General features: G+C 49.3%; 1 protein-coding gene across 13 annotated transcripts in view; it reads left to right on the top strand.

Moving 5' to 3' along the window:
• LOC132347410 (acetyl-CoA carboxylase 2) overlaps positions 1–19,167 on the top strand; it is a 142,516-nt gene extending 123,349 nt beyond the window's left edge. For all 13 annotated transcript variants that reach the window (XM_059893850.1, XM_059893853.1, XM_059893852.1 and 10 more), the window contains 16 exons: positions 561–683; positions 1,002–1,271; positions 2,194–2,291; positions 3,343–3,463; positions 5,142–5,252; positions 6,116–6,259; positions 7,551–7,671; positions 9,494–9,590; positions 11,417–11,513; positions 12,893–13,028; positions 14,033–14,210; positions 15,821–15,933; positions 16,873–17,027; positions 17,732–17,902; positions 18,000–18,136; positions 18,862–19,167. In XM_059893850.1, coding sequence (XP_059749833.1) covers positions 561–683; positions 1,002–1,271; positions 2,194–2,291; positions 3,343–3,463; positions 5,142–5,252; positions 6,116–6,259; positions 7,551–7,671; positions 9,494–9,590; positions 11,417–11,513; positions 12,893–13,028; positions 14,033–14,210; positions 15,821–15,933; positions 16,873–17,027; positions 17,732–17,902; positions 18,000–18,136; positions 18,862–18,988 — 2,199 coding nt within the window. In that variant the 3' untranslated portion in view covers positions 18,989–19,167. The remainder of the gene's footprint in view (positions 1–560; positions 684–1,001; positions 1,272–2,193; positions 2,292–3,342; positions 3,464–5,141; positions 5,253–6,115; positions 6,260–7,550; positions 7,672–9,493; positions 9,591–11,416; positions 11,514–12,892; positions 13,029–14,032; positions 14,211–15,820; positions 15,934–16,872; positions 17,028–17,731; positions 17,903–17,999; positions 18,137–18,861) is intronic.
• The last annotated feature ends 6,084 nt before the right edge of the window (positions 19,168–25,251 follow it).

Here is a 25,251-nt window from a genome sequence, read left to right as displayed (position 1 = left end):
TTCCTCAAAAGGGTTATGAATAAATAAATTGTGATATATTCATATCATGGAAAACTGAACAGCAGGGAAAATGAATAAACCAGAGCTAAATTTATCAATATGGATAAATCTCTCAAATATATTGGAGAGTTGGAAAAATAAGTTGTGGAAGGACGTGTCCAGTGCAATACCATTATTTAAAGTATAAGTCATGCAAAATAATGCTATGTTTTAAATGTCTGCACGTATGATGAAATAAAAATGTAAAAGCATACAGAGGACTGATGGACAGTAATTCAGGATAATAGTTACCTGAGGGGAGCAGGGAGGAGGAGGGATGAGAATGGGATGGGGAGGGGTACACCAGGGACTTTAACTGCATTTTTCTTATTTCTTTAAAAAAAATCTTAAGCTACTATGGAAAAATTATGATTTGACAAAGCCATGAGATAGGTGCTTGGGTATTTATTTTTCTGCATGTATGCTTTAAATAGTTCATGATTGAAAAAGAGAGAAAGCAGTAGAAAATGTACTTCCTTACTGATGACTTCAGGTTTTTCTCTTTCCTGTCCTCTCTGTAGGCTCTTTTTAAAATGTGGGGCTCCCCGGACAAGTACCCCAAAGACATCCTGACATACACCGAACTAGTGCTGGACCCGCAGGGCCAGCTGGTGGAGATGAACCGACTTCCTGGAGGAAATGAGGTAAAGAACTGAGTCGCTTTGCTGTACAGAAGAAATGAACACAACATTGTAAATCAACTATACTTCAATAAAATTAAAAAAAAAAAACTCACAGAGCCCAGCCCCTGGCCGGAATCACCCTTTAAAAAAATTTCCTCCTGGGGGACTTCCCTGGCGGTCCAGTGGTTAAGACCCTGCACTTCCACTGCAGGGGGCGTGGGTTCCATCCCTGGTCGGGGAACTAAGATCCTGCATGCTGTGTGGTGCAGCCAAAAATAAATAAATAAAATCCTCCTGAAGAAACAAGCCCGTTTTCTTGTGCATTCATGTCCTCGCCAGGTGGGCATGGTGGCCTTCAAAATGAGGTTTAAGACCCTTGAGTACCCAGACGGGCGTGACGTTATCCTCATCAGCAATGACATCACCTTCCGGATAGGATCCTTTGGCCTTGGAGAAGACCTACTGTACCTGCGGGCATCCGAGATGGCCCGGGCAGAGGGCATCCCCAAAATCTACCTCGCTGCCAACAGTGGGGCCCGTATCGGCCTTGCGGAGGAGATCAAACACATGTTCCAGGTGGCTTGGGTGGACCAGGAAGACCCCCACAAGGTACGTGATAAAGCCGGGGTGGCAGTGTGACTGCACTAAGCTCCTGTTGTATTTTCTGTGGGGGTGACAGCACCTCCAAGGGGGCGGGAAAAAATCTTCTTGCTCTTTGTGTAGACAGCATAGATATCCATAAAGTACATAAACAGGCATTAAAATTTCATGGGAGGGGGTGACGATTAGGAAAAAAGGTGTAAATAGGATCCTTAGGGGGACAATAATGAAAAAAAAGTTATTTTTTATGTAAACACAGAGTTAATACGTACTGAGCATCTCTTGAACGCAGTGCACACCAAGGATGCAAATGTGAATGATAACATAATCCCTGGCCTCAGGAAGTTCTTAAAAATCATCCAGGAGACCTAGAGACACCAGCTACCATAAAAGGCAAAATGAATAGAGAAAAGCATACATCTTGTAATGTGAAAATGCAGGGGACAGAGTCATTCTTTGCAACCAGAGCATGAGTTCTCAAGGGGGTGGTATTGCCCCCCCCAAGGGGGCAAAAATTATTCTTTTCATGTAAAAAGCATACACGTACATATATATGTATACATACATACACACATTACATAAACAATATATCTATAATAAAATTTTATTGGGGGGGGTTGGCATTAAGGAAGAAAAAGCTCCGTAGGGGAAAGAGAATGAAAAGATGATTAAAAAACATTAAATCAGAGAGCCCAGGAAGAAAGTGAGGTTGTGTTGTAAGGACGAGTGGAAAGCACAGAGCAGACCTTCAGTTTATTGCTGTTATTAACACAGTATTAACATCAGACAGGTGACTGTGTTATTAACATGGTGTTATTAACACCCCCGCACGCCCCCCCCATCACAGTGTTGACATTAAAACAAAACAAAACAGTGGCTGTTGAGTGCACGAAGCTGGACTCATAGCCTTACTGAAGTATGTATTTTTAAGGGAATTAAGTACCTGTACCTGACTCCCCAAGACTACACCACAGTCAGCTCCCTGAACTCCGTCCATTGTAAACACATCGAGGAAGAAGGAGAATCCAGGTAAATAACTTACCAGGCAGCTCCTTCATTTTGCCTGTGGTTAATTTCAGCTACTCCCAGGGAATCTGCCTCTTCGCCTCTGGGCTTCTGACAGTATATCAAGCAGGTGGTAGTGTTTGTACAATGGGACCCCCGAGCTCCACTGGGGGCACTGATAGCTCAGACACCTGGGGCATCCTTTAGGGTGAGCCCATCCTTGTCATCCCAAAATGAGGCACGCCCTTCACAAAAATAACACATCGTGCAAGGAGAATTAGGTTGGATTCCCACAGTGTCCCCAGAGCTGCAGGTTCACATTTTGTGACCAAATTAGCCAAACTGACTCAGCGGTGATTTGGTGAGCTGGGAAGATGCGGGGAGGGCCTGCTCCATGAGAACGTCAAGGGCAATACCGACTGTCTTTTCCAGGGAAGGTTGTGGGTTTTTTATATCAGATTCTGATTTAAATCAGAATTTCCCAGGCTGAGTTTCCTGGAATGTTAGTTGGTGATTTGGGAGGATGGGAGGGAGTGAAAATTTTCCATAGTCAAGTAAGTTTGGGAAACACTGGGTTAAATGAGATCCAACAAGCATCTTTATTGCAGGCTTTCTCAGAACATTTAATGCACTGAAATGCCTTGTGAATCCCTAATGGGTTAGGCTATAGAGTGTACTTATGTGGCCATGGAATCTTGATTGACTGATTGATTGATGATGAACCAAGTGGCTTCTCCTTGTATACCCCCATGTCTCTGTAGACCAAAGGCTATTCTAGATTGCTTCTGGAGGAGTGCAGGGTGGGGTGACATTTCATTAGGACAGCCTCTGAATAGGCAAACTTTATCTTTGGTTGGAGGGATGATGATTATTGATGCTGTACTTGCCCTTCTAGAAACCTTAGGGCCAATCATCAGGGGCCTAGACCCCTGCCTTCATCTCACCTCTGGCTGCTTTATCACTTTCCAATCCCTCACCTTGCTTAGCCTTCCTTCCTCGGGTCCTTGGGAAACGCATCAGCCTTGGATTTTTCTGGGCTAGAGCTCAGTGTTTAACTCGCATTTGGTTCTTGAAGGTATGTCATCACGGATATCATTGGGAAGGAGGATGGCCTGGGCGTAGAGAATCTGAGGGGCTCAGGCATGATTGCTGGGGAGACCTCCCTGGATTATGATGAGATTGTCACCATCAGCTTGGTGAGTCCCCTCCTATTTTCTTTTCCGTCTCAAGTTTGTATTATAGAAACTTTAAAATAGTCAAGAAAGTAAAGAGAATTGCTAATGAGCCCTATGTACTCATCACCAGCTCCAACAATAATCAGTGTGTAACCATTCCTATGTCCCCAGTCCCTCTGCCCCCCTGTTCTGGAATATTTTAAAGCAAACTCCACTTATATCTTTCCATCTGTAAGTACCCCAATGTGGATCTTTACTAGATTAATGCTCCCCCCCTGATTTTTTTAAAACATAACCACAGTACTGTTACACCCAACAGTATCAATGGCAGTTCTTTAATATCATCAGAACACAGTTTGGGTTCAGTTTGAATAGTTATCTCAAAAATATCTTGTTACAGTTGGTTGGTTTGAATCAGGGGCCAATCACCTCTTATTTAAAAGGTACTGAGTATTTAGAAGAACTTCTGTCCAATTTTAACTAGTACCAAATGACTCTCTTCCCACTCCCCAGTTTGGCCTTTTCAAAAATATTTTCTGTTTCTGGTAGAGTCGTAGTAATAGTACTTTTCAATGGTAAACTGTCACTCAGGATATGATTTTTACCTTCAGTGTTGTATCTTCAGTTTCCAAGGTGAAAGATGTTGGCCATGAGTGTCTTCCTTAGGCTTGTTTTCTAGATGTCATTTAAATATGTTTCATATATATTTCAAAATAAAAAGATTTATGCATATATTTACATATTCCAAAATATTTTTATTTTGAAGGATATAAAAAGATATGTATATTTTTATATATTCCAAAAATATATAAATATATATGTATCTTTTATTTATATATATACAGACAGGCACACCTCAGAGATGTTGCAGGTTTGGTTCCAGACCTCTACCATAAAGCAAATGTTGCAATAAAGTGGATATTGCAATAAACGTCACACGGATTTTTTGGTTTCTCAGTCCATGTAAAAATTATGTTTACACTATACTGTAGTCTATTAAGTGTGCAATAGCATTAATGTCTTTTTAAAATGTACACACCTTAATTAAAAAATCCTTTATTGCTAGAAAATGCTAACCATCATCTGACACGCAGGGTTGCCAGAAACCTTAAGTTTGTTATAAAAAAAAAAAAAGCAATATCCATGAAGTGCAATAAAACGAGATCTGCCTGTATGTCTTTTTATTTTGAAATAGTTTAGGACACACCAGATACGAGATAGCATAGGCAGGTCCTATGTACCCATCACCCAGCTTCCCCCAAGACAGTATAACCATCGGACATGATCAGAACTGGGACATTGACGTTGACACAATACTGTTAACTCGGTACAGACCTCGCTCGGATTTTTCCAGTTTCACACGCCCTCCTAGGCCTCCTTTGGTTGTGTGAACGGCTGCAATGACTCAGGAGTGACCAAGCTCAGAAGAGCCACAGACATGCCTCTTGAAGCAAGAACCAGAACATTCCACTTCTGCTGTCTTTACAACACTCTTCTTTGCTAACCCCATTCTTTCTGGTTAGGAGGCCGAGGTCAGGCACCCTGAAGGAAGGCTTGTGTCACGCTGTTTGGCCTCCAATCAGGTTGCCAGTGGCCAAGCTTAGCTTCCGTTGGTGCCCAGCGGGTCCCTGGGCTGTCCTCACTGTGGTAGGTGGGGCACGTGGCCCTGGGGAATGCAGGAGGGATCCTGTCTCCACAGGTGACCTGCCGAGCCCTTGGGATCGGGGCCTATCTGGTGAGGCTGGGCCAGCGAGTGATCCAGGTGGAGAATTCCCACATCATCCTGACAGGGGCAATGGCTCTCAACAAGGTGACCTTGAAGGGGCCACTGGGGAGTGGATATGTAGGGGCGGGGCGGGGGAGGGGTCATTTTAACTTTCCCAGTGTCCCCGATGGGGGATTTTTCTCAACATGAAACCAGTTTCATCCCTACTGATGTCAGAGCTGTTTTTCCATTTTGCAGTTATATGGGCCTCTTATGAGCCCCCAAAAATATGTATATATATTAGGCTCTTCTGGTGGAACTAACTCTGTATTACTGTAATTTAAATTTTTAAATATTATTGAAATTTTAAAAATTATTAAAATGGCGTTACACATTGCAGAAAATTGGAAAAAGAGCCCCCAAAAAGTAATTTTGCTCCTACTATAATTTTGGTGTATTTTCCTCTAGTCTTGTATCTTAACATGGTGAGACTCCTAGTGAGTGCAGTTTCATTCGACTTTTTTCACTGTATTAAAACGCTTTCCACATTGCTGTAAAGCCTGCATAACATAGTATCTGCTAAAATCCCACTGAGGGTCTCAAAGTCCGGCCCCTGAACCGGCAGCATCACCTGGGGTCACATAAAAATGCAAATTCTCAGGCCACACTGCAGACCTGCTGCATCAGAAATGTTAGGTAGGGTTTTGCTTTGGAGTTGACTAGAGTAATCAGCTGGATCACTGGTTCTCAAATTGGGCTACATATTGGAATTTTCTGGAAGTTAAAAAAAATACCAAAGATTCTGATGTAATCAGTCTGGGTAGAGCCAGGGCATCGGGACTTTTGAAAGCTCCCAGATGGTTCTAACATGCAGCCAGGGTTGAGGACCACTGAGGGAGATGACTTCCGAACAGGTGGAAGGGCCCCGGGCCGGGCAGAACCTTGCTAACCCTGCCATGTCAAAGCAGGTCCTGGGCAGAGAGGTTTACACGTCCAACAACCAGCTGGGCGGCGTGCAGATCATGCATTACAATGGCGTCTCCCATGTCACCGTGCCGGATGACTTCGAGGGTGTTTGTACCATCCTGGAGTGGCTGTCCTATATGCCAAAGGTGCAGTATTCCCCCCGCTGCAGCTTAGAGCCTGGAAGACTCTGTTGTCAAGTTCATTTGCCAGGTGGTGTGGGGAACAGGGAGCACTGAAGATGTGGCTGGGTTTAATTTTTCTTCACTCCTCCCTCCTTCCCTCTCTGATACCAAGCCCTGTACTTGCTGTTCTTTGCATTCTTTTTTTTTTTTTTAATACCATTGTAATGATGCTCTCTGTCAATCCTTTAGAAAGAGGTGGCAGTTTCAACGTGGATGGACATGTGTTAAATGTGGAATGATGTATTTAATGAAATGTTTAAAAACAAAATAGAGTTCTTACAACTCCTACACCAAGGCCAAGATTTAAGAGTCATCACTAATATTTACTGAGCACTTACTAAAGTCATTATGTGAAGCCCTTTATCTTCATAATGTTGTTAAATCCTCACAACAGCCCTATCGGAGAGCTGCTATTATTCTTACCACTTTACAGATAAGGAAATTGAGATTTAAAGAAATGCAGTACCTTGTCCAAGGTAATATGGCCAGTAAGTGAGTGGAAACAAGCCTCTAAAATGCACATGCCATCCTGTATGACAATTACTAGCAAACTAATTACCCTGAGATAATACAGCTAGAATTTTACACACAAGGTGCTTTGAATTTTAATGTCAAACATCAGCAACTTTAATATTTATTTTTAAATCTTTGTTTATTAATCCCACAGCTCAGAAAGTTAATTGCTAAATATCCTCTTTATACCCAGGGAAATAGTTTATACTTAATTTACCAAAAAAATCACCTCTGTACTATTTCTGTGTCATTGTAAATTCTCTAAGGGAATAGTGGATGGTTGGTGCCTGAACAAACAGAATAAAAGGCTGTTCTCTAACAACAACAACAAAAAGGTGGCATTTCCTCTCATCAGAAGAGGTAACATTGGACAACAGAGAATCCTCAAGCTTTGCAGTCAGGCTCGATTTGATTCTTGGCTTCCTCCTCAGTAGTAATGAGACCTCAGGACCATCTCTTAATCTTTCTGAGCCTCGGTTTCCTCATCTGTGAAATGGGAATAACAATAGCACCCACCCCAGGGTGTTATCATGATGGTTAAGTGACATGATGTGTAAGGCCTGGCGCTTACTAGGCCCTCACCAAATGCTACTCATAAATGTGACGATGAGCTATTTGGGGTTGGGCTTCTGTCACGTGACCAGGCATCACCACCAGAGGAGGAGAGGAGGGCAAAGAGCAGACTGCAGACGTTATTGACAAGCACAGAGGACTGAGCTGGAGACCTGGCTTTCTTTTCTAGGATAATTGCAGTCCAGTCCCAATCATCACACCCACTGACCCCATTGACAGAGAGATTGAATTCCAACCATCCCGCTCACCCTATGACCCCCGGTGGTTGCTTGCAGGAAGACCTCACCCAAGTAAGTCCTAAAAGGCTTTGCCTGAGACCTGGGTCTTGGGGTTTCTTTTCTGCGCCTGGGATAAAGGAACGTGTCGGTAGAAGCACTGTTACTTGGTCAGATGTCCCAGAGGGATACACCTGAGATCGAATGCAAAGGGGGTGGAGGAATGGAGATTTTTCTCTAAGCTTTTCCTGAGCTATTGACCAAGAAGGGGTGGAAACAGCCTCCGGTTTCTGGAGCTGATGGATGGAGGTGAAGGGTAGCAGAGGTCATGGCCTCCCTCCCCAAATTTCCCCAAATGCAGTTACATAGGTGGAAACTCTGGTGCTGTAACATCAGGATTTCAAAGAGAAGAATGCTTCTCTCTCTCCCTCTCTCTTTCTTTTTCTATTTGGCTAAACCTAATAAGGTAAGTCTCCAGGAGTTTACTCAGGACGAGCAACTTAGCCTCTTCTATACCCACGTTTGCAGATTCACATGGATAGATGTGCACACACATGTTCAAACACACCCGTGTGCACCCACATGCTTTCACACACACAATTCTCTCTCTCTCTCTCTCTCTGAAAGGGACAGGTAGGCCTCTTGGAAGTATTTGATTACATTCGGAGCAACCAGAACAGGAAAGCTGAGCCTCCCCGTTACCACAATCCCGAGTCTAGAATTTCACACGCTGTCCCCTTTAGAACTTGGCCTCCCCATCCAGCTGTGTGGGGCAGGGGACGTGCTGCCAGGAGCGTGCCAGGCCCTGCCAGCAAAAGAAGCCCCATGCCCTACTTCTCCCTCTGCCATTTCTCTTGGGCTTTCTCGCCTGCGAGCACTGGCTTTATCTTGATTTAAAAAACGCTTGAGGGGCTTCCCTGGTGGCGCAGTGGTTGAGAATCTGCCTGCCAATGCAGGGGACATGGGTTCAAGCCCTGGTGTGGGAAGATCCCACATGCTGCGGAGCAGCTGGGCCCGTGAGCCACAATTGCTGAGCCTGTGTGTCTGGAGCCTGTGCTCCGCAACAAGAGAGGCCGCGATAGTGAGAGGCCCGCACACCGCGATGAAGAGTGGCCCCCGCTTGCGGCAACTAGAGAAAGCCCTCGCACAGAAACGAAGACCCAACACAGCCATGAATAGATTAAAAAAAAAAAAAATGCCTGATATATTACTGACAGTTTTCTCCAGCTAGTCGGGCCAGCCCCCAGGCAGATACTGAGGTTGGGCTGCTTTGTTCCCAGAAGCCCAACCTCCCACTCCTGCAACTTGAGATCTCTCATCCTACCTGGCACCTCGTGTCCAAACTGCTGTCATTTACACCGTGGTGTAGATTCCTGGCACCACGTCCTCTCCAGGGATGGCTGCAATTGACATCATCATATTCATTGTCTCTCTCTCTCTCTCTCTCTGTCTCTAAAATTGAACACTTTCTTCCCAGTTAAATGGTTTTGAAGCTGCAGCCACCAAGTTAAGGATGAGTTTTTTGGGGCAGGTGGTCCCTTCTTGAAATCCTACCTTCGGAAGGCATCCATCAGCTCTCTGCCTCTTGGGAAGAAAAGGCAGAGATTGTGATTAGGGTCTCCTTGTGTTTGGCCTTGACAGGAGTTGATGTATATAGTTGGATGTTCTATATGGACTGAATTCCTGACTTGCTGTATTTTTTGCAGCCCTGGTTTTGTGTGTTGGGGTGTGGGGGAAGGGTCGGTATCTGTGTAGTTTTCCAGGAAAAAAGGTATTTGGGCTGTCAAGGTCAGGCTGTCCTTAGGGAGACGGGAGAGAAGTCTGCCCCTCCAGGCGGATGCTGGGGGGCCCTTATCAACCCAGCCCCTGGCCTGGGCTTCTGCCCTTCTGCCCACAGCCCTGAAGGGATCCTGGCAGAGTGGATTCTTCGACCAGGGCAGTTTCAAGGAAATCATGGTGCCCTGGGCCCAGACCGTGGTGACGGGACGAGCAAGGTAACCCTGAGGATGGGGCAGGCAGCACGCACCTGGCCTCCCCAGGTATTGGGACTCCCAGGTACAAAGCCAGGGATTCTTTCCTCCTAGGTGGCCCCTAGGGACACTTTCTTCCTGGCCCCAGGATTTTCTGAAAGGAAAAGCAGTGGGGGGCAGGGGGGATGGTTTTCTGGATGATAAACTTCTTCATAAAGCCTGGATTTGTCTGTGGCTTTAGAAGGCATCTCAGCCAACCTCTTGCTGGGGCCCAGCACCCTTGCCCCTCGTGTCTGTCCCTGGGGCAGGGCTCCCTAGCCAGGGGGGCCATGGACCCCTTTGGGAATCAGAAGGTGGCCCTGGTACTCTCCCCGGAAACTGCACAGACGGTCAGAACTGTGAATTCCCATTTCAGGAGGGCCACAGGCAGGAACCCCTGTTGTAGACCATAGCTGGCAGAAGGCTTAAATGCTTGAATGCTTTGAACGCTGAACCTCTCATTCCTCAGTGGTGTAGCCCTTATCTTTTTGGATCACTCCAGCTGCCCAAAATTTCCCCTTCATATGGAGCCCAAAGCAGCATCCTCATAATTTACCACTCAGATTCCTGACACGATGTAGTTGCTTCAAGTCCAGGTTCTGGAGTTGGACCTGAGCTCTGTCATTCACCCTCTCTGGGCCTTTACATCCTCATCTGTAAAATGGGGGTAATAATTCGACACCTCCCCCACCACAAAGTTGTGATGATTAGAAGAGACAACATATGTTAGGCACTTAAAATATAAACAGGGAGTTCCCTGGCGGTCGAGTGGTTAAGACTCCACGCTTCCACTGCAGGAGGCGCAGGTTTGCTCCCTGGTCAGGGAACTAAGATCCCGCATGCCACACAACGCGGCCAAAAAATTAAAAAATAAATAAAAAGCTTTAAAAAAAACCATAACCACTCCACAGGTGGTAGCAGCTACCACCACTGTCATTATTGTTGTTATTATTTACCTCCCTGCAATAACTACGAAAATACTAAGCCTAGTATTGGAACTTAGCTGCTTCTCCGTAAGTGTTTTATTTTTTTTTTTAATATGTTTTTTAAACATGAGAGGAAATCTACCCCTCCCTCCATAAGGAAGCTCTCTATTTGAAGACTGCTCTCCCCAAACCTGCCTCCTACAACTGTTGGGAGTGTAAATGAGAGTAATTAAGTGCCGCATGTGGCTGGGGGCAGCCAGTGGTCAGCGGTGATAGATACCGATGCCACGGACTCCCCATGACTGAAGCTCCTTCAGGCTCAGCATCCCTCAGCCCTTTTCCAGATGTGACGTGGTGTCCGGACCCACGCTGTCCACCGTGGTAGCTGCTGGCCACACGTGACAGTTCAAATTCAGATGAGTTACAGTGAAAGAGCATGACACATATTCAGTTCCTCTGCTGTCCCTGCCGCATTCCAAATGCTCAGTGGTCACGTGCAGCTCGCGGCTGCCACACTGGTCAGGCAGATAGAGAACGTGGCCATCATCACGGAAAGTTCTAGTGGACGGTGCTGCTCCTGTCCTTGCACTGGCCTGACCCTCCCCCCAACCATGGCCGCTGTTGCCCCAACAAAGGCACCCAAAGGACCTTGCCAGCCTGCTAGTTTGTGAGGCTTTTCATTGCTTTGGGGCTGCTGCTTGGCTTCCGGTAGAATAGCCTGCCAGACTGAAAACAGCACAATGCTCTGTATGCCCTCATCCCGGCCACCCAGGACCCAGCCCATATGCCTGTAGAATATCAGCGCGGGCTGGCTGGACTCGCCGGTCCCCGAATCTGCCTGGGACGCTGCCCAGCGCCCCAGTTCCCTTGTGCTCCACCTTGCAGGCTGGGAGGGATCCCCGTCGGAGTGATCGCTGCAGAGACACGGACAGTGGAGTTGGCTGTGCCCGCAGACCCTGCCAACCTGGATTCCGAGGCCAAGGTTAGGGGCCAGGGAGCTGGGGCTGCTATTTTCGTGTTTTGTTTTTTTTTTTTTAATTGAAGTGTAGTTTACTTACATTATCATATTCATTTCAGGTGTACAGCACAGTGATTCAGCATTTTTACAGATTATGCTCTATTAAAAGTTATCACAAGATAATGGCTATAGTTCCCTGTGCTATACAGTAGATCCTTGTTGCTTATCTAGTTTATACATTGCAGTTTGTATCTCTTAATCCCATCTCCCTAATATGCCCCTCCTGCCTTCCCTTTCACCTTTGGTAACCACTAGTTTGTTTTCTATCGGTTTCTGTTTTGCGTATATGTTCATCTGTATTATATTTTAGATTCTACATATAAGTGATATCATCCTGTGTTTGTCTTTCTCTTTCTGACTTATTTCACTAAATATAATATTCTCTAGGTCCATCCACATTGCTGCAAATGTCAAAATTTCATTCTTTTTAATGGTTGAGTAGTATTCCATTGTATATATATACCACATCTTCTTTATCCATTCATCTGTTGATGGGCATTTGGGTTCCTTCCATGTCTTGGCTATTGTAAATAGTGCTGCAATGAACATTGGGGTGCGTGTATCTTTTCAAATTAGTGTTTTTGTTTTCTTTGGATATATACCCAGGAGTAGAAGTGCCAGATTGTATGGTAGTTCTATTTTTAGCTTTTTGAGAAACCTCCTTACTGTTTTCCAGAGTAGCTGCACTAATTAACATTCCCACCAGCATTGTACGAGGGTTCCCTTTCGTCCACATCCTCACCAACATTTGTCATTGTAGACTTCTTGATGATAGCCATTCTGACAGGTGTGAGGTGCCATCTCATGGTAGTTTTGCTGGGGCTGCTGTTTTGGCTGGCTCAGCTGACAAGAGTGGGTCCTAGGTGGTCACAGGTCTGTCTTTCCAGCTCAGAGACTCAGAGGAGTCCTTGGCCCTGGGGGGGCTTCAGCACTCTCTGTGGGATGCCTAGTGCTCTGCACTGTCTTCCTCAGAGGATGACGGGTCCCTAGGAATCCCTCCCACCTCCAGCCCCCATCGCTGTTGCTATTTCTAGGGTGGGCCACACCGCATACTGGGAGGAGTTCAGAAGTCGGAGGGCGGGTCCTCGGACCCCATTCAGAGTGGCCTCTACTAGCTTGGCGCCTGTCGGTGGGCAACGGGAACCTCCCTGGGCTGCAGCGTGAGGGTCACGTATCTGAGGGTTACAGACGAGCTTTGGGCCTTCCCCATGAGCCCTGGCTCCGGCCTTGGTGCCAACTCGGATCAGACTGCCTGTCTTCCGGGGTGAAGTGTGGGCGGCCGTCCCGTGTTCCGGGGCTGCCCTTGCACAGAGGAATCGGACCCAGGCCACTCTGTGTTCCAGATAATCCAGCAGGCAGGCCAGGTGTGGTTCCCAGACTCGGCCTACAAGACAGCCCAGGCCATCCAGGATTTCAACCGGGAGAAGTTGCCCCTCATGATCTTTGCCAACTGGAGGGGGTTCTCCGGTGGCATGAAAGGTAAAGTGGCCTTCTTGTGGGTGCCCTGAAGCCTTGGGGTCAGCACTCAGGACAGCCCCCTCGGGGTCCCATCATCATTTTAGCTCAGCTCCCCCCAACCCTGAGCCATTCAGGTAACGCCGCCCGTTTTACAGTTGAGGAACTGAGGGTGCCTGGTGCGACTTGCTGGAGGTCACAATCACACCAGGAGTGGCAGGGGAGGCAGGGGCGGCCCCGGGAAGCTGCCCAGTGACCTGGGCTGTCACCTCCCCACTTGGTAAGATGGGGAGAAGACGCCTGCCCTCCTCAGGGGGCTGCTGTGAGCATCAGTGACCTGACAGTCACGCAAGTGCTTTTTAAGCCACCAAGCGCATTTCAAGATACAGTGACTGTCAGTGGGCTGTTGAGGAAAGAGCCGGACGGGGGCCGGCGGACCTGGTCTGAATCCTTGCTGGGTGGGTGACTGCTCCGAGCCGAGGTTTCCCTCCTCTACAAGGGGAGTAAGAGTAGGACCAACTCAAGGGCCAAGGTGAGGACTCGCTGAGCCCATCACTGGCACGCGGTGTTTACTCTCAGTGTGATTATGGTGGATTTTGTTATGGTGCTGTTGTTACCATGTAGGGTGCCTGGTACTGGATGGACGCCTCTTGGTAGAAAATAAGGACCATCTGCCTGTGGACAGGAGGGGAGGGCCTGTGTTACTGTTGGGGAGGGTTCTGTTCTGGGAATAGTGGGACAGGCTGGGTGCATCTCAGAGTCAGAGCTGGAAGGAATCTTAGAAATCGTTCTGTGCCTCCTTTTCCAGGTGCGGACACTGAGGCCCAGGAAGGGAGGGGGACCTGTCCAAGGTCCCATGGGCACTTAGGGAGCAATCTGTGCCTGGGCCGGTTCCTGCCTCTCGGCCCAGTGAGAGTCTTTCCGTAGCGCTGTACAGCCTCCCAGCTGACCACGCTCTCCCAGACCCCCCAGGACAGCGAAGACTGGGACCTGCAGTCACCTCACCGGGTGGCTGCCTTGCTTTTCAGACATGTACGACCAGGTGCTGAAGTTTGGAGCCTACATCGTGGATGGCCTCCGGAAGTACAAACAACCTGTCCTGATCTACGTCCCACCATGCGCAGAGCTCCGGGGAGGCTCCTGGGCGGTCATGGACACCTCCATCAACCCACTGTGCATAGAAATATACGCGGACAAAGAGAGCAGGTGGATGCGCCACCCCTAACCCACCTTAGCCTTTTCTTGTTCTCACTCCCAGTCCTCAGGCCCCATCACCTTTGAGCCACTGGCTTGAGGATCGCAGGGGTGTTCTGAGTTTCTGAAGGGACAGAGAGCCTCCAGTTTTACCAATCTGAAACTAGCATCCAGTGTGCGACTGGATTTTCTCAGTAGAATTAGTGGCTGGAGCCCAGAAGTGGTGGAGGAATTGTTGTCTCTTCTTTCATCACTTATACTCACCTGCTTCCCAAGGAGGTTTGCAATCAAATTAAGAAAGACCCAAAGCATCTGAGCTTCCTGGCAGCCAGGATGAAAAGGGAAATATGACCAGTCATCTAGTTCTTACTAGACTCTGAGTCTCTCCCAAAGCTCTCCTGTAGAGTTTTTTTCAGTTTTATAACCCAGGGCCCAGTACAGTGCCTGACTCCTAGTGGGTGCTTGGGAAATACTGGCCAAACAAATGACTGAATGAATACTTGCATGAGAGGATACCAGTTCTTCAGGGGAGAGAAACCTTCTTGGCACTTTTTTTTTTTTTTTTTTTTAGATCAGGAATTCATCCCAGGAACTCTTACAGAAAGGATAATGACAATAATATTTGCAACTCAGTGTTTGAGTGCCTTCAAAATGAAGACTATGCCAAATGCTGTGTAGACTCTAAAGGCTTCAAGAGTAGTTCTGCCCAAAATATAGATAGGCACCTTCTTCCTGTGTCTATTCCCTTATTCATTCCTTAATCCAATGAATATTTATTGGGTACCTCCTATGTCTCAGGCGGTGGGTTAGGCATTGTGATATGGTGCAAATGAGCCAAACCTGCCCTTCCTTCAGTGGCCCTAGACCTTCATGGAAGGCTGCTGAGGTCACCCTCCAGGAAGACTCAGGACGAGAACAGCCTTGAATGGGGTCATCATTAACTTTTCACTCTGGCCACCAGGAAGCTCAGAGCTACATATAGTATTGCTCAGGGTTTCCAAGCTATCAAAAGAAAAGGGGGCAGGGGGAGACTGAGGGGTGAGTGAGAGAGTTGGGAATGAGAGGGTCACTCATACCTTGGATCCCTCAGTTTGCCTTTGTGGGCTTTAAGGAGATCAGAAACAGTACCCTGGCCCTAGGATAGCAGAGATTAGGAAGGCCAGAAAGGACTGTGGCTGAAGAGCTTGAGGCTTATGTTGTTCTGGAGAAAGTCATACACTCTTGGAGCTGAAAGGGCCTTCCAGAGTTCAGAATAGTCCATTCCATTCCATCCCATTTTTTACTTTTTGGCCTCACCATGAGGCATGTGAGATCTTAGTTCCCCGACCAGGAATCAAACCCGTGCCCCCTGCAGTGGAAGCACGGAGTGTGAACCGCTGGACCGCCAGGGAAGTCCCAGAACACTTTATTTTAAAAGCTGGTTTAGTTCTTCATTCTATGGATATAGAAGCAGATGACCAGAGAGGGGAAGTGACTTGCCCAAGGTCACACAGTGAGTCACTGAAAGAGCAGAGGACTGACACCAGATTTCCTGGCTGTCTTGCCTCCCCCTGCCGTGTCCTCCGGCTGTCGCTTGCTGGGGGACACCTCATACACCACCCCCCTGCTGCTGTTTTTTTCAGAGCGAGTGTTCTGGAGCCAGAGGGAACAGTGGAGATTAAGTACCGGAAGAAAGATCTGGTAAAGACCATGAGAAGAATCGACCCAATTTACAAGAAGCTCGTGGAACAGCTAGGTGAGTGGGTCTGAAATGAATCACTTCTCAGAGGTCAAGAGAGGCTCAGCCCGCTCATTGCTGGAGGTTCCTGGTATGTTAAAAATAGTGAAGGCATACCAAAACACAGCAACAAAAATTATGAGATATTTTAAATGTTCACATACGGTGTATCAACTCCTTTAACATTAAAAAATATACACTATGCCTTAGTGAATGTATTTCTCGGCACACACAAGATATAATAATTGAAGTATTTCGAGCCAATAAGAAACATTAGAATTTTGGTAGCAAAATTACCCTTTAGAATTTTTCCATCAGACATATTTTTGTTTGAGTGATAGCCTTGTTTCACTTGTAACTTTAGGTGTATTTCTCTTTAAAAGTCCACGTTAGGTGTCAAATGTCTTTATAACTGATCTGTGTCATCATAAATTCACAAGATTTATGATGATGGTGATGATGGGTGTATAATTTCTTTGATTTGGTATCAGGGTAATGCTGATATCACAGGGCGAGTTGAGAAGTGTTTCCTCCTATTTTCTGAATTTGAATTGGCACTATGTCTTTAAATCTTTGATAGCAGGTTTCTAACTACAAATTGAACTTCTTTATTATATATAGGAATGTTCAGTTTAATCTGTTTCCTCTTAGGTGAGCTTTCATAGTTTGTATATTTCAAGGAATTTGTCTATTTCATCTAAATTACCGAATTGGCATAGACTTGTTTATAATATTCCCTTATTAGATTTTATCATATATATTAAAAATGGTGCCTGATAGTGTCCTGTAAGCACAGTGGGCCTGATAAAAGGGGATAAATTTGAAGTTGCGTGTTGAATGCTGTCTTGCAACTCTGGGTGCATTTTTGAGACTGCACAAGCGACTTGACTTCTGGGCATTATCAGAGTTAAAGCTGAGGCCCGTCTTGCACACCCTGGTTCTTGCCCTTACCTGCAGGAATGCCTGAGCTCTCCAACAAGGACCGCAAGGAGCTGGAGGGCCAGCTGAAGGCCCGGGAGGACCTGCTGCTGCCCATCTACCACCAGGTGGCGGTGCAGTTCGCCGACCTCCACGACAAGCCCAGCAGGATGTTGGAGAAGGGTGCCATCTCTGTAAGAGCCTGCAGCTCTAGGGACGGCGTGCATGGCCCATCCTAAGGTCACCTGGTTTCCAACACACAGAGGATATTTGGGCTCAGGGCTTTGGGATGAGTCAAATGCCACACGTCAGAATCCCCTAGGGAGCTTAAAAAAAAAAAAATCCTAGTGCCTAGGTGGCTCTCCAGACCAATTAAATCAGAATATGGGTGGTGGGAGTGGGGAGATGCCAGGCATCAGTATTTTTTTTTTCAGATCCCCAAGAGATTCCAATAGGTAGCCAAGTTTGGGAACCACCAGTCTAACCTCTGTGTGTTTAGAACTGCTGGTCCAGGTTTGGGAACCATTGTTCCCAGCCTGCATTCACCCACCACTGACCGTCACAACCCCGCCCTATTGCCCTGTCCCCACGAGGACATCCCCAGTCCTGCTACCCCTGCGTCCCGTGCTCCTTCCTACCTCGCCTAAGCCCTCTGTACCTCTGGTGAGCCCGTGTTCTGTGTCTGGAGGTGGAGGTGGGCGCCAGGTTTGTTCCCCAGGAGAGGCAGCCTAGAGGCCTGGCAGCGTCCTGCCTCTGCCGCCTCCCCAAGCCTCAGTTTCCCGGCCTGTAAAATGGGAATGGTCCCAGAGCCTTCCCCAGCACAGGGCCGGGCCCCGGCAGCCTCCCGAGTCCCCCGCCCCACCGTTTCTGGGGGCTCAGGCCTGGGGCTTGTCCGCAGGACATCCTGGATTGGAAGACCGCCCGCAGCTTCCTGTACTGGCGCCTGCGCCGCCTGCTGCTGGAGGACCAAGTCAAGCAGGAGGTGCTGCGGGCCTGCAGCGAGCTCAGCCACGTGCACGTCCAGTCCATGCTGCGCCGCTGGTTCGTGGAGACGGAGGGGGCCGTCAAGGTGGGCCTGAGGCGGAGATAGGTGGGCTGGCGGTGGGGGCGGGGCGACCCACCCGGCAGGGTGTCCCGCCCTGACGCAGCCTCTGCCGCCTCCCCAGGCCTACCTATGGGACGACAACCGGACGGCGGTGCGGTGGCTGGAGCAGCACTGGCAGGCGGGGGAGGGGCCGCGCCCCACCGTCCGCGAGAACATCGCGTACTTGAAGCGAGACTCTGTCCTCAAGACCATCCGAGGGTGAGTGGCCGCCCCGCCTGCCCACCCACCTCTTGCACTTGTCAGTGAGCGCCAGAGCCGGGACTCGTGTGCAGCCGCCTGCCCACAGGGGGGCCGCTCGCATCCACCGCATCTCACGGTCCCCGGTCTCAGCCTTGGTGTCGGGGTCCACGGCCCAGCCCCCCCGGCAAAGAGGCCGCCGCTCCCCCAAGCCAGCTCTCCCAGCACAGAGTCCTAGGGATGCGATCAGGAGGTTGTGCGATGATCTCAGTTCATGGTCCTTGCTGGAACATACAGGGGGCCTGGCCCAAGGTCACAGCCAGAGCGTGTTTGGTTAGAGAACCCACATCCCGAACTCCTAGGCCTCAGGCTGCTGGCTCCCACTCTGTAGCAGCCTTTCTGGAGGGTTGGCTCCCTGCGTCCCCATGGGGTAGGTGGCAGAGCACATGGGACCCCATTTGGGGGATGAAGCCGAGGTTCAGGGGGAGTGTTGTGTCTTGGGTCGCACAGCTTATGACCAGGAGATTCCACTGTTGTTCCTTGAGGTGGTTCTGCTTCCCTCTTGCCCCAAAGGACCGTCACCCTGACAGTGACCACAGCAGGAGGAGTGTTGGGAGCTCCGGGTGGTTGGTTGCCCACCCCCGCCAGGAATGGGAAGGGGCCCTGCACAGGCATCTGGGGCTGCCGTAGGGCCCATTGAACTCAGTGGCAGGAATGACCTCGCCCTTCTCTCTCCTCCCATGCAGCCTGGTTCAAGAAAACCCCGAGGTGGCCGTGGACTCCCTGGTGTACATATGCCAGCACATCAGCCCGGCCGAGCGGGCCCAGATCATTCACCTCCTGTCCACCATGGACAGCCCGGCCTCCACCTGACCCCGGTCCTCCCGGTCACTTGCAGGTCCACGGGCAGGAAAAACCACACTGATCTGCTGACTGCAGGCCCTCGCCTGCACCTTGGGACTGCTTTTTAAAACTGCTGCAAGGCTGCTGACCCCCAAGTCACTCCTGTTTCAATAAAAGGCTCAGAAGAGCCCCCTTCCAAGCAGAAATCACCTCCTCTCCATTGTTGGGAAGTCTGTTTTATGTCTCTTAAGACATTTTGCTGCGTCACTGAATTGAATTGAACCCAAACACCCCAGTTTCCAGCCACTTTGCCTGCTTTGTGGGATCCAGGTGTTCTTTTTAGGCTCTATCAGAGCATGGAATCTTATTATTATTATTTTTACTCTGAGACCAGTTCATGATGTAAGCATCTCATAGCAGCATAATAAAGAAAGGAAAATAGAGACAAGACAAGAGAAAACCTATTTTTGTAATGACGCTTATTCGGATCCGGTTGAGTCACCCAGGAAAGGGTATGAATGATTTTTTATTAAGAGTGTGAAATGGTATTTTGTTCCCCACGTGGCCCCTAGTAGTGAATCACTAACAACGTCCCATTACCAGGCTTAGTTCTCTCATTAGCAGAGAATTGCATAGCCGTAGGTTCAAGGGCATTGGGAGACTTCTTTTATGTGGTTCACAGCCCTCTGCCTGCCCCTTCCCTCTGAGGAGGAGAGGACGAGCCCTCCCATGTCCTGCAGGGTGCACGAAGAGGCACGCATCCTCAGCCCAGGTTGGGAGGACAAAGAAGAGAAGGAAAGCCTTCTCCAAACTCGAAGCCCAGCTTGCCCCCAGGTGTCACCGCTGTGATTGCCATCACCTGCCTTGGAGGGCCCTTCGGGTCACCTTCACTCTTTCGCCTCTTGCCTCAATGTCCGTTGGTGGGATCTGGCCCTGACGGACAGAGCTGTTGATTCCCGAGGACTGGACCACAAGGACCACACTGATTCACTCAGGGAGGGCTTCTCAATGCATCCGCCAGTACCCAGCTCTGAAGGCCGCACAGCGTCAGGACCTGCGATCCTTCTGGCCCCGTCCATCTGTCCCTGGGTGCCAGTGATGGGAGGGAGTTGGCCACCCTCCACTGCTGTGATGGGCAGTTTGAGGACACCAAACGTTACACCTGTCCAACTTGGAGGACAGCGAGGTTGCCCGGGGAAGCCCCTACAAGCTGCAATGCTGGAGGATGTCTGAGGACATCGGCCAGTGACAGCTCTGGCCGATGAAGGTGGTGTGGGTGCAGTGAGGGGTGGGAGAAAGATAAATTGGCCATTGTCGCATCCTGAGACTGGAGGGGGCAGGGAAGAGTCCATACTGCTTTGGGAACCGAATGCTTTCTGTGGGGGGGAGGCCCTGCTGGTTTGGGAGGGATGGTAAGTCGATGACTAGCTGCTACCCAGGAACAGTGGGTGGAGGAACCTGCCAGGAAATATGTGGAATGAATAATTTTTTGAAGGAAGCACTTTGGCCTTGGCTTATTTGGACCAGAGAAAGCAGGCCGCCTCACTGGGGAATCGCTCTCCATCCTCCGACAACCACTGAGATCTTGTGCAAGCCCCCATCTCAGGAGGACAAAGCTCTGATTTGACTTCCCCTCCCGAAGGCCACTGGGGAGCGGGGGACCACTTCATCCTTGCAGCTCAGTTTCCAACATGGACACAAGCTGTTGTCTGCCGGCAGCTGAACAGACTTTCCCTGATGGGGTCGACTTTCTTCCCTCGAGAGACTTAGCACAGGCGCCTCCATGGAAGGGAGAAAGGATCAGACCACTGAGTGTGGACAGAGGCCTGGGTGGGCAGCCCGGGTCTAAACTGAATGCTCAGGGTGACGGCCACTGGCACCTGGCCTCGTCCCATGCAATCCCATGAGCTTTTGAGGTGGATGCCACAATTCTGTCTACTTTCTGTCTCTCTGAACTTAGCTATTCTAGGTACCTCATATAAGTAGAATCATACAGTATTTGTCTTTTTGTGACCAGCTTATTTCATTTAGTATAGTGTACTCAAGGTTCATTTATGCTGTCGCAGGTGTCAGCATTTCCTTCCTTTTTGAGGTTGAATAATAACCCCATCATATATATAGGTCACATTTTGTTTATCCATCATCCATCGATGGACACTTGAGCTGCTGTGAATAGTGCTGCTATGAACATGGATGGCAAATATCTGTTCGAGTCTCTACTTGCACTTCTTTTCTTTTGGGTATATTCCCAGAGGGGAATTGCTGGGTCATATGGCAAATCTGTATTGAAGTGTTTGAGGAACAGTCACCGTTTTCCTTGGGGCTACACCCTTTTACATTCCCACCATCACCGCGCGAGGGTTCTGATGTGTTCACATCCTCGTTAACACGTGTTGTTTTCTGTTTGTTGTTTTTTTATGGTAGCCATCCTATTGGGTGGAGCCTAGAAGTCATTTTAACTCAGAAGACATTGAACCTTTTTCCTTGCATCCCTCAAACATCATGGGCGGGATGTACAGACCCCACCAGCGAGCCTTTAAATTCCCAATTCCTCTGCCTCCCTTCCTTCCGCCAAGGAAGTTTCCCATGTTTCAGCTGCCAGTTTGGTCTTTGTCCTGCTACCCCTGGACTCAGGGGGCTGTGACTCTGGAGATGGAAGGTTCAGCATCTGTACCCAGAGGAAGAACGGCGTCGGTACAACCAGCATTGTCCAGAGGCACCACCTCATCTCCTACTTCTGACCTTTTATCCTTCCCCTAACCTCCACCAGCTGCCCTTCAGGAGCAAACACTACACCAGGCAGTATGGTGCCGTGGAAGGGGCCAGGAGATCTGCAGACCCAGGGTTAAATCCCAGCAGTGTAACCTCAGAGTTTTGGCTCCTTTTTAAACCAGCAAGTAGACAGTGTCCACTGAGCCCTCTGAGACTGACGACTGATTGTGGGGAAGCAGAGTGTCATCGGAATCCCATCTCTACCCCTTGCTAATCACAGGTAAGCTATTCGGCCTCTCTGAGCCTCCGTTTCCTCTTCTGTAAAATGGGGGTGTGTTTGTTTTCTACGGCTGCTGTAACAATTAGCACAAACTCAGTGGCTTAAAAACAGCACAAATTTATTCTCTTACAGTTCTGGAGGTCAGGAGTCCTAAGTAGGTCTTGCTGGGTTAAAATCAGGGTGCTGGCAAGGCTGCAGTCCTTCTAGAAGCTCTAAGGGAGAATCTGTTTTCTTGCCTTTTGAAGCTTCTAGAGGCCTCGTTCCATCTTCAGAGCTTGACATTGACTTCCCTCTTCTACTTTGAGCCTGTGATTACATTGGGCCCACCTGGATAATCCAGGATGCTCTCCCAGCTTAAGGGTAGCTGATGAGCAACATTAATTCCATCTGCTACCTTAATTCCCTTTGCCACGTAGCATAAAGTCACAGGTGCTGGGGGTTAGGATGTGGCTGCCTTTGGGGGCCATTATTCTGCCCACCACAGGGGATGACAGCTTTACACCATGGGGAGTAGGAGGGAAAAATAAGATACACTGTGTCATAGTGCACATTGTAGCATGGAGTAAGCCCCCTCTGCTCGTAAGCCGGTGTTATTTGTCTTTTTGTTGTTAGACTGTGGGTGATTTCTTGTGGAGGAGGAAGAAAAGCTGCATGATCATGATCTGAGACTCAGTTTTCTCATCTGGGAAATGGGACCATCCCACTGGCTGGGTGTCTGGTTGTGCTGTTTCAGGGAGATGCTGCCGGAGCAGCATTTAACTCCACGATGCACACGGCAGGCCCTCAAAGGGTGGCAATGAGTATGTTTCTCCCATTAGTTGGCCAAATGCAGAGAAACCCTCAACTAAGCCTCATTCCTCCGTCTCTCCTCTATGCTTTCTTCTGGCGTCAGCGTGGTCCCTGCACAGGTGGGGTTCTGGCTGTGACTGGGGCTCTTGCCCAGAGCCCGTGACCCTGTGGCCTTGGCATTTTTGCCCTGACTCTGTACATACCTGGCCCCACTTGCCTGTGGTAAGGAATGGATGTGACTCAAGAAAGGGCTCCCCAGCCCTCTCCACATGGTGATCCAGCCACTCAGGCTCCATCCTCCCAGCTCAGCACCCCAGGAGGAGGGCACCCCTGTGTCTCAGAGCTTCCACAAAGCCCCCAGGTGATGCTTATTGGCTGTGACCAATGTGGCCTGAGTCACTTGCCCCCCAGTCAGTCACCGGGGATGCCCGGGGGTTGTGATGCTCTTACTGGTCAGGCCTGAGTCACAGGGCCACCCTGGAGCCAAGCTGAGGAAGAGGGGTGCTGGGGAGAGAAAGGCACCCCCTCCCTGCCGCCTGCCTGTTCTCCACTGAGGTGGGGTCCCATTCAGCACTTCCCGATACCACCCACAGCCCCATCATCCCCTACCTTCCCTACTTGCTAATCGTTGCATGTGTGTGAATCTGGTCTCCCCAGTGAGGCTGCAAGCCCCTTCCTGGGTGGGCTTAAGAGTTCAACCAACTCCTAATTAATATGCCCTTTTGCTGTTATCTTGGGTGGCAAGTCACCTCCGTTAGTCCTCTGAGCCTCAGTTTCTCCGTCTGCAAAATGGGTGTAATAACTAGTAAGACACACCTCTTAGGGTCATAGCGAGGATGGAATGAGCTAATTTACAGCAGTGACTGGCGCAGGGCCTGGTGCTGAAAAGGGTGCCCCCTCCTCCCACCTTGCTGCCTTCTCTGACCCCAGGCGGGCACCAAGGGCCAGCTCTGGGGAGTGCTGCTGAGCTCGGGCTCTGGACCTGGCACACACGGACTCAGTCCTGCCTCTTCCCTGGACCCCGAGTCCTACCCAACCTCTCTGAGCCTCGCCTTCTGAACAGTAAGCGGGGTTCACATCACTGCCTGAGCGAATGCCATCCGGCGGCCAGGCTAATTTTACCGATAATGACAAAGTCCTCCCAGTGTCTGGCACAATGGGAACCTGGCATCAGAAGACCTGGGTTCAGTATTCCCTCTCTGGGCCTCGGTTTTCCCATCTGTAAGGGGGATGTCTCCGCTGTGAGGGGCGAGGGGCGCTGTTGTGCTTTACCCCTCCCTCCCCCGTCAACCCCACCCACCCACCTACCCACCCAAGCCACAGAGCTGCATTCAGCCTTTATTGACAGAAGACGGTTCTCCACCACTGTGGTACACAGTCCTGGCATCACCCGAACACGCGTCTTCCTTAATGACTCAGACATCTTATCGGCGGGGGGCGGGTCACGTCACACAAAGCAGCTGAGCAGTGCCAGTCAGACGGGCAGCACTGAGCTGTGTGTAATGATGGTGATGCTTGGTGGAAAGTTCCAGAATTAGGAAGAAGTTAGAGATGGTCCTTTGAGACAGGCCTGAACACCAAGCCTTCCAGGTGGCTGTGGATTAATCAGAAAATTCTGGCTCTAGGGTTCAGGAACTCCCAGATGTAGGAACCCAACATCCAGTTGGTCAGAAGAGGACAGTGGTATAAGCTGCTGCCGTAGGCCGATCCCTGGTTACCTCCTCTTGTCCCAGCCCACTCACCTGGGTCCCCTCTAACCCGACTGTCTGCAGAACCTGCCACTTGGAAAGTCAGTAACTGGCAACAAGAGGGGGGAAAAAAACATAAAAAAGGTCACGGGGCAGTGAGACAGGCCAAAAAGTGCCCATAAATACTCTGCATTGTGGCTTCGACAGCCCCACTCGCTACAGCCCCACTCGCTATTACCTGGTTCACAGTTTACTTTCTTTCCATCAGGGGTGTCTTCAATTCCAGTACAAAAAGCCCCCTGCCATTCGTCCCATTCCCATCCTGACTTGAAGCCCCCAGAGCTCAAAACTAGGGTGTCTCTCTTTTTAGGTACACATGGCAAGAGATTCGAATCATGACTGAACAGTTAGAAAAATATCTGGTCTCTAATTTTAAAAAATAGGATGTTTCACAGTATCAAAAGTGCTTGCTTGTTCTAAAAAGCAACCCAAGGCTGCAAAGAGCTTAAGAGCCGGTTGGAGACGTGATGCGCGGATAATTTAGGCGTTAGGATCGCTGGGCTGCAGGGAGGGACCACAGAGTCTCGTTCCAGGGGCCACGGGCTGGGTTTGAAGAAGTGGCGTGGACGTGCTCCAATAAATATAAATAAATGTACGTAGGGTCACAGTGCCCGGCATGGCCCAGGGATTCGCTCTGTGAAACCCTAACGGACTAAGGGAGAAGGGGGCCCGGAGGCCAGCGGGGTAGGCGCCTGGTTCAGAGTTCAAGTTGCTCCGGTCCAAGGGAAGTTGTTCGGTCTGCCAGCCCCGCTCCCAGCCTCAGG

This window comes from Balaenoptera ricei, chromosome 14, assembly GCF_028023285.1.
Source record: "Balaenoptera ricei isolate mBalRic1 chromosome 14, mBalRic1.hap2, whole genome shotgun sequence".
Lineage (NCBI taxonomy): Eukaryota > Metazoa > Chordata > Mammalia > Artiodactyla > Balaenopteridae > Balaenoptera > Balaenoptera ricei.
Note: the sequence above shows the minus strand (reverse complement) of the source record. Positions and strands in the feature narration are given on the sequence as shown.